The sequence below is a fragment of the Orycteropus afer genome, unplaced genomic scaffold, assembly GCF_000298275.1.
Source record: "Orycteropus afer afer isolate SDZICR_OR568_19922 unplaced genomic scaffold, OryAfe1.0 scaffold00272, whole genome shotgun sequence".
NCBI lineage: Eukaryota > Metazoa > Chordata > Mammalia > Tubulidentata > Orycteropodidae > Orycteropus > Orycteropus afer.
Window position 1 is genome coordinate 3,519,703 of NW_006921859.1, and position 8,673 is coordinate 3,528,375.

Below are 8,673 nucleotides of genomic sequence, written 5' to 3' on the forward strand. Positions count from 1 at the left end.
GCTGGTGCAGGCGGGTAAGGGGGCTCGGGGGCGAAGGGCTGCGGGCAGGGGGTGCTGTGGGCGGGCTGGGCGCCTGGGTAGGCTCCTCTCCTGCCCCAACCATCTAGATACTCAGTAATTCCCATCCCTTCTCCCAAGGGACCCCCTGTCTCTTTCCACTCTCTGTTCCCTAAACCAAATCTCGAGTCACTTCCCCACTTCTTGATTCCAGACCTGTCTTTCACCTCCAAGCCCCTTCTCATCACTTTATTCCTGGATTTGCTAGAGTCTGTGGTCCCCAAACCTCTAATCCCATACCCCTGACCCCAGGCTTTTGCCTCAGGTCCACTAGCACCCTTCTCTGGCCCAGGGAGCAGCTGAGGACACCCCTCCCCCCACCTTAGGCGTTCCTCTCCTGCCCCCAAAGACCTCAAAGCTCTGCAGGCCACCTCTGCAGGACAGGGCTGGAGCAGGCTGGGATCCAGGTGTTTACGTGAGCATGTGTGAGGGGGATGGGGACTGGCTCCCCAGGGTGGGCACTGGGTGGGTGTAGTTGGGCCCCTAAGCCTTGTGCTGTTAGTGTCAGGCCTGCCCCATGGGCCCATCCGCCCCCAGCCTCTCCCTGTGCCCTGTCTCTTGGCCCTCCTGGCTCTCTGCTCCCTGCTGTGTCAATCTCTGACACTCCACTGACCTCTTCTATGGCTCTTTGCCTCTGTGTTCCTCTGTCATCTCTTTTTGGCTCTGTCTCCCCCAGGCCCCAGATTCAGCCCCTTAGGGCTTGGGTCCACTCACCCATGGGGTGAGGGGGTGCTGCTCAGTCTCAGGCCTTCCCCTTGCAGCACCTGCCCCTTGGGAGATAGAGAGGCTTGTGTGACTCCCCTGCCTCTCTCCTAGGAGGATCTTCCTTCTTGACACTTCCCCCTCACCATCACTCTCTAATCCCCCTCTCTACTGATCCTTTTTCACCCTCTTTCTCCATCCAGAAGGTCCTATCCTGCCCTCTTGACTCCAGTGAGGAGCCCTGCTTGGAGTGACCCTATCTTCCCCTGCCTCCTCCCCATCCAGCTCAACCTCCTGGGGCTGGAGGGATATGGAGAAGAGGCTCATGCGGACCCTACCCCAGGCTTCATTCTCCCTGGATCACCATGCTCCTGGGGGAGTCCCTTTGTTGCTCCTCATTCTCATTCCAGGGCTCACCCCAACCTGGGTCTTTTTGACCTCTGGCTCTTTCTCCTTCCCTCAAGGTCACTTACTTGAGAGTGTAGTTGTATAGAAAGAGCACTGGACTAGGAGTCCTTTTTAGCTCCTGTACCCCCAATTACCTAATGTTTCCCCTATACCAGTCTCCCCATCTACGGAGCTCTGGTGGTGCAGTGCTTAAGGCATCCAACTGCTAACCAGAAGTTGGTGGTTCAAACCCACCAGCCACTCCTTGGAAGGAAGACTGGGCAATCTACTGCCGTAAAGATTTACCGCTTTGGGAACCCAATGGGGGTCGCTATGAGTTGGAATTGACTCGATGGCAAGGAGTTTTTTGTTTTTGGTATGCCAATCTCCCCACCTCTTACTGTCCCATTATTATCTGGCCCTGGCCCTTCAGTTTTAGCCTTAGACCCTGGTGGGGCCAGCTTGTGGTTAGCAAGGGCTTTCATTGGGATGCAAGGAGCTGGGGACTCAGGTGTGGCTCTTCAGCTCACTAAGGAACTGAGACCCATGTCCCTAACCCCATGTGAGCTCTTGGTTTCTTCCCTGCCCTGCTACATGGCCTTCCTCAGGTTTCCTTTTGTCCACTCTGCCTCATGAGGCAATGGTTTGGGCCTTGTACCAGAAGGTGTTCAGGCTCAGGTGCCTTCCTGCCCCCCCAGAAAGTCCCTCGGCCCCAGTGAATGTCACTGTCAGGCACCTCAAGGCCAACTCGGCGGTGGTGAGCTGGGATGTCCTGGAGGATGAGGTTGTCATCGGATTTGCCATCTCTCAGCAGGTAACCCTCAAGGGTCCCTGGGAGGGAAGAACACATTAAGATAGAAATAGGAAGGAAAAATAAACAAGGAGCAAGAAAGAAGGGCAGAAAGTTGCACATACGGTTGAAATTGGGGCCTCAGAGGGGAATCAGTGAGGGAAGGTTCAGGAGCTTTCGTTAAGAACCTAGGAATAAAGAGCACAGTTTTGATCTTGGACAGACTTGAGTTTGGGACCCGGCTCCAGTTCTCAGTAGATGTGTATGCCTCTGGCAACTTCCCTAACCTTCAGAGTAGTTTCCTTATGTGGATGATGAAGAGATGGTTAGGAATTTGTATGTAAAGGATCTAGTGTGGTAGAATGAGCCTACCATCACTACTGGCAAGGTGGGCCGAGTGGAGCCTGGGGAGCAGCACTGTGAACCCCGGGCTTGGCTGTTGCCTTTGTAGAAGAAGGACGTGCGGATGCTGCGCTTCATCCAGGAGGTGAACACCACCACCCGCTCCTGTGCCCTCTGGGACCTGGAGGAGGACACAGAGTACATTGTGCACGTGCAGGCCATCTCCATCCAGGGCCAGAGCCCAGCTAGCGAGCCAGTGCTCTTCAAGACCCCACGCGAGGCTGAGAAGATGGCCTCTAAGAACAAAGGCAGGTCTCAGCACTGCTAGTAAGGGAGGGAATGGGATGAGGGCCACAGTGGGTGGCTTGAGGAAAGCTCTAGTGCTCACGCCCCTCACCCCAGCCAAACAAAGCAGTACCTGAGAGAGGAGGGTCACTCTAGTTCCCCTGGACAATGGGTATATAAACTTACAGCTTTGGATTAAGTCCTATTACAGCCACCCCAAGTAATCATCAACATGTTCTTAGATCTCTGGACATCAGATATGTGGGCACCTACAGAAATAAGCTTATTTCTAATAATCATAACTTATTATCTTGGGTGCTTGGGCTTGGTCCTAGAGGAGTGGCGGGGGAAGGGAAGGAGCTGAGGACTTAGTGTTTCTGTCCCTACAGATGAGGTGACCATGAAAGAGATGGGGAGGAACCAGCAGCTGCGGACGGGCGAGGTGCTCATCATTGTGGTGGTCTTGTTCATGTGGGCAGGTGAGTCTGGGCTGCCAGACCTTTTTTCATCACTTAGCCATTGGGAAATGGAGAGCCCCAGCTAGGCTGCTTCTCTTACAGAAACCAAGCCTCTTGGAGATTTCTGAGAGAAGAGATCAGAAATCTCTTAAGTCCTGCCTGGGATGCTTTGAGAACCAGAACTGATCCCTTCTCTCACATGTTCCCCCCCCCTCCCCAATAACATATTGATAGCTGCCTTGTAGGAGAACATGATACTTGTCCTGCTCTTCCCTCCAAACTGGTCTCAGCTCCTGGGAGTAGATACATGATCAACCTCTTACCTCTGGCCAAGGCCACAGCCTCTCTTTTCTCTCTGGGTTGCTGTGTCTTGAGGGACTTCAGACCTGGGCAGCTCAGGGGAAGTTACTGCCTGACCACAGGCTAAGGACACCCTCCTAAACTACCCAGTTCTAATGAGACAGCCCCCACGCAGTGTCCCCAGACCCTTCCATTAGAGTGGTCCTCCTGCGGTGTGCTCCCACTACACACAGCCTGCCATTCTTTAGCACTTCTTATGTACATTAGTGGGAGCTCTGGTGGCATAGTGCCTAAGGTATTTGACTGCTAACCAGAAGGCTGGTGATTCAAACCCACCAGCCACTCCTTGGAAGGAAGATGGGGCAATGTACTTCTGTAGTGATACCAGCTCAGAAACCCAAGGAGGACTCGCTATGAGTTGTCCATGGCCGTGGGTTTGGTTTTTGGTATGTACATAAGTTAAGGGGCTCAGGTGCTGTAGTGCCTGAGGCATCTGACTGCTAACCAGAAGGTTGGTGATTCAAACCCACCAGCCGCTCCACGGAAGGAAGACTGGGGAATCTACTTCCATAAAGATTTACCGCCTCGGAAACCCAAAGGGAGGGTCGCTATGAGTCGGAATTGACTCAGTGGCAGTGAGTTTTTGATGTGTATAGGTTAGTTGGACTCGTGTCTGTCTTTTCCCACATGAGCTCCCTGAGGATAGAGACCACGTTTCATTCATCTTTGTACTTATTTCTACCACCATTTACAGAACACCTGTTCTATTCCAGGCCACAGGGCTCCATACAGCCATGGCTAAGAAGAAGCCTGTGCTTGTAGGTAGTCAGTCTGGTGGAAACCAGGCCTGTACTTAAACTACAATGTGATGAGTGCTGTCTGTAATGGTATCATGTATGGGAGCACAGGAGAGGTGGTTCATTCTGGGGCTAGGGGTAGAAATCAGGAAAAACACAGAGCAAATAACATGGGAATTGAGCTTTGCAGGATGAATAGGAGTTCACCAGGGAACTAAAAGTAGTATGTTCTGGGCACAGTGTGCTCAAGAAACAAACAGCTCAGTTGGGCTCAGTGTAGCTGCAACCTAAGAGAGAAGGCAGAAAAGTGGAGGAGTACTAGGAGGTAGTCTGTAAAGTAGACTGGAATCAATTTTTTTTTCTTTTAACATTATACTAGGTGAATGTTTTACAGAGCACATTTAGTTTCTTATTCAACAATTTATGTACATTTTGTTTCATGGCATTAGTTACAATGTAACAGCACTCTTCCCACTTCCTTCCAGGGTTCCTCGTGTCCCTTTGTCCATCTTTCCTTTCCCTTCCTGCCGTCTGCACTTTGTTTTGGGCCACATACTGCCCTTTTGGTCTTGTATGGTTGATTGTTCTTAGGAGCACATTCCTCATGGATGTTACAGCCCTGTGTTTTGTTTGGCTAGAAGGTTGAGTAGGTTCAGTTCTAGGTCTGAAGAGTGTCTAAGGGCCATACACAGTCTCTGAGGTCCCACCAGTCTCTGTCAGATCAGTAAGCCTGGTCTTTTATGATTTTGAGCTTTGTTGTACATCTTTTTCCCACTCTATCCAGGACCTTCTATTGTGACTCCTTTCAGAGTGGTTGGTAGTGGTAGCCAGGCGCCATCTAGTTCTGGTCTCACGATAGTGGAGGCTGTAGACTGTGTGGTCCTTCAGTCCTTTGGACTAATTGTTTCTTTGAGTCTTTGGTTTTCTTCACTCTTCTTTACTCAGACAGGAAGAGACCAATAGTTGTATCTTGGATGGCTGCTTGCAAGCTTTGAAGACCCTAGTCATTACTCACCAAAGTAGGATATAAAACATTGTCTTTGTGGACTATGTTATGCCAGTTGATCTAGATGTCCCCTGAGGCTATGGTCCAAAACCCTCAAGTTGACTGGGATCAGTTTTCTTTTTTAAATTGTGATTTGGGTGAAAATTTACAGAGCAAATTCACATTCCATATAGCAGTTCACATACACATTGTCTCATGACATTGACTACAGTTTACCACAATGCAACAGCTCCCCTCCCACTTCCTCCCAATAGTTACCTCTTCCCTTTGTCCATCCCTCCATGCACTCCTGTCCCCTGAGGTGTCTTGACTGGGATCAGTTTTGATGGACTTGAAAACCATGCTGAAGCTTTATGAGCATGGTGGTTGAGAGGCCAGGATCTATTATTGTAGAAGCTTTTGGGGAAAACATGCACTTAAAAAAGGCAGGAAAAACAAAGGGTTATATGAGAGAGGAGGTTTGCTTATGGTGCATTATTAGACTTGGCACTGATGGTATTTATGTAATCATAGTAATACAAACATAGTGAATTAACCCAAGATTGTGATGTTAACTCTGTTCTGGTAATGGGAAGGGGAAATAGAGGGAGTTATTAGAAGGCTTTATCTGTCACGCTAAGAAGTCAACAGATAATATCTAAAATAGATAAATCAAGGACCTAGCAATGTAAATATTTAGAGGTATAAAGGGAAAGAACACAGAAGAGTTGTATTGGGCTGCCTTAGTATTATCTAACTTACAATGTTTACTAGAGGTGTGTTTATTATTAGTTGGATAAAAATTTTTACAAGCATGTAGGCACTGGAGTTCACATCCCAGCTCCACCTCTGTGTGACTTTGAGTAAATCATGTGAACTCTGCATTGGTGTCCTCTCTCATAACCTGGAATGATAATGAGAGGTCCCCTCCCAGGGTTGTTGTGGGACTGAAATAGACTATGTTGGTGCACATCACAGGGCCTGGCATATGCTCAACAAATGCTATTGTTTCTTTTGTCCCCTAAAAGGAAAAGGGGAGATATCAGAGGCTTGGTGAAAGGGGAGGGAGGAGACATGATCAGATGCATGTTGTGGGAAGGTCAGCCTAGCAGCGGTGAAGGGCTGGCGGCTGGTCTGGGGTCAGGTGGAAACAAGCCGGAGTCCAGAGGGAGACCGTCACAGTAGTGTACATGAGAGGACATCTGGAGTTTGGGACCCAGCAGGAGCCCAGCAGATGCTTGTGGGAATGACGCTGACTGGAGGAGGACTCAGTCTCTGCCCTCTGACTGCTCCTCTTTGTGCCCCCAGGTGTCATTGCCCTCTTCTGCCGCCAGTATGACATTATCAAGGACAATGAACCCAATAATAACAAGGAAAAAACCAAGAGTGCATCAGAAACCAGCACACCAGAGCACCAGGGCGGGGGTCTTCTCCGCAGCAAGGTGAGGGCGGCAAGGGTGGGCAGCACCATGGCTTGTGCACTGGTCATCCCTGGATGGCAGAAGGGGTCAGTTCAGGGCCTGGCATGACTGCAGTCAGACAGAGCCAAGCTTGGCCTCTGCCTGTGTGATACAGGGGACACTGCAAATTGATTTTGGATCCTTTCCTTTGTAAGGTGCCAGAGGTGGTGTTTTTTTTTTTTTTTTTTTTTTAGGCAGAGAGTGGCAGGGGCAGAACTCTTAGTTGGTGTGGGAAAGTAGGGGTAGGGTTCTGGGCTCATGTCTGTTCCTACAGTGCAGTGTGACCTTGAGCAGGTGCTTCACCTCTCTGTACTTTCCTTTCTTCTATAAAACAGATATGAAAACCTTTTCAGTACTTGCTCTGAGCAGCTCAGAAGAGACACAGTAGAGAATGAGAGAGGATCTCATGGTTCTGACGATGATTATTCGACAAGCATCTGGCCCTCTCAACATCTCCTCCTTCCATCTCCTTGTACCCTCTGGCTTATTGTCCCCTCTTGACTTCTCTCTTTCTGGCACATTTTCCTGAGGCTTCTTATTAACCCCCATCTCCAGAAGCACCCTGATAATGTCAGTGGCTGAGGCTGTGCTCAGAGGTAGATCTGCAGGATGGAGAACCAGCCAGAGGGATGGCTCTTCTGGGGGCCGACTAGGGTGCCAGGGCCACAGCCCAGGACCCATCTTGGCCATTCAGCTGAGTGAGGCCGAAGGCTGGGTTTGAGAAGGCAGAGAGATGAGACATCCAGGCAAGGCTACTGTTTCCTTCCACAAGGGACAAGAGCTTGGCCTTTAGGCTGCAGCGCTGCTTTTCTCTTCCTTCTTCTGCCCTCCGCCTGTTTCCAACCTTGCAAGAAGTCTATTCAATTAGCCCTGGCCACTTCTCTCATTTTTTTTTTCCTCCCAGTTTCCAAACAAGCCCTCGGTGAACATCATCCAAGCGTGACTGCCTGTCTGCAGGGAGAAAGATTTCATTTTTCTTCTCTGCTGGTTCCCAGGTCCACAGGCACAGGAGAAGGGAGGACTGCGGCATGGGGAGGAGGCAGAGCTGGCTGCATAGTTCTCCCTCTTCTCCTGGCCTAGTCTGGTAAAGGAGGCTGAACTAAAAACCCAAATTCTGCAAAAAATAAACAAGCCACAAAACTAAAAGGCCTGGCCCCATTCTAGAAAAAGGCAAAGCTGCACGAGACATAGCCTTCTGCCTCCTTGCTGCTCCTGGCCTGGCTTCCTCTTTGAGAAAATGCACAAAGCTCCTGGGAGATGACAAGCAGCTAGACTGACAATTCAAGCTGTCTTTCAGACCAAGAAACATCAGGGAAGCTGTGGGGCTGCCTGCCTTGCAGGGTCAGGGCTGCCATCAAGCCTTTTCTGGATCCAGCCATCAAGGATGTGGTATGATACACAACTTTGTGAATGTTAAGATGTTATCTCTTTTGGAGAACAAAGTCAGAGGCTCTACTCCACTCCAGAGGGCAGAGAGGTTCGCCAAGGACTGAGCTGGTTGCTTGTATTCTGTCTTCTTTGGCTCTTACTTTGATTGTAAGATCATCAGGCTGGGGTCTTAAGAAGTAGGAAAGAGAAGTGGGAGGTATTGGCCCCTTTTCTTTAGGAAACATCTCTTAAAAGTTTCGGCAGTGCTGCCTTGGACAACTGAAAAGGTATGTCCACATTCCACATTCTGGGGGCTGCTAAATAACCCAGTTTGGAGCAGAAGCTGTGGAAGGCAAGCCTGAGCCATTCACCACGGATGGACAGAGCAGCACTGGCTATCACCACTGGCCTCTGGGGGCTCCATATCGTGCCATCTCATCCAGGGTTCCGTGAAGGCTACCCAGGGCCCTCATGTCCTTCCTTAGAGCCTGAGTAGTGTGAAACAGCAAGTCTCTCTCTCTCTCCACTGCCCCTTTCTGTTTTTTTTTTTTTTTTAAATAATAATAATGGTGCTTGAGATGGGAAGGCAGACTCTTCCCTAGGACTGACAAGTTACGGCTGCCATATGCCTGCATGGGAAGAGATGGATGTCTGCATCTTCCATTGGTGGACAAGGATGAGGGGTGGACTGTGGGAGGAATGTGCCCTAGCATAAGCCTGGTACACAGCAGGCGCTCAGTAA

At 50.0% G+C, this 8,673-nt stretch overlaps 1 protein-coding gene across 1 annotated transcript in view; it reads left to right on the forward strand.

The window, feature by feature from the left end:
* Positions 1-7,506, forward strand: part of FNDC5 (fibronectin type III domain containing 5) — a 25,610-nt gene extending 18,104 nt beyond the window's left edge. The window contains 5 exon segments of the mRNA XM_042782252.1: positions 1,836-1,960; positions 2,388-2,586; positions 2,953-3,042; positions 6,412-6,545; positions 7,468-7,506. Of these exon segments, the coding sequence (XP_042638186.1) occupies positions 1,836-1,960; positions 2,388-2,586; positions 2,953-3,042; positions 6,412-6,545; positions 7,468-7,506 (587 nt within the window).
* The last annotated feature ends 1,167 nt before the right edge of the window (positions 7,507-8,673 follow it).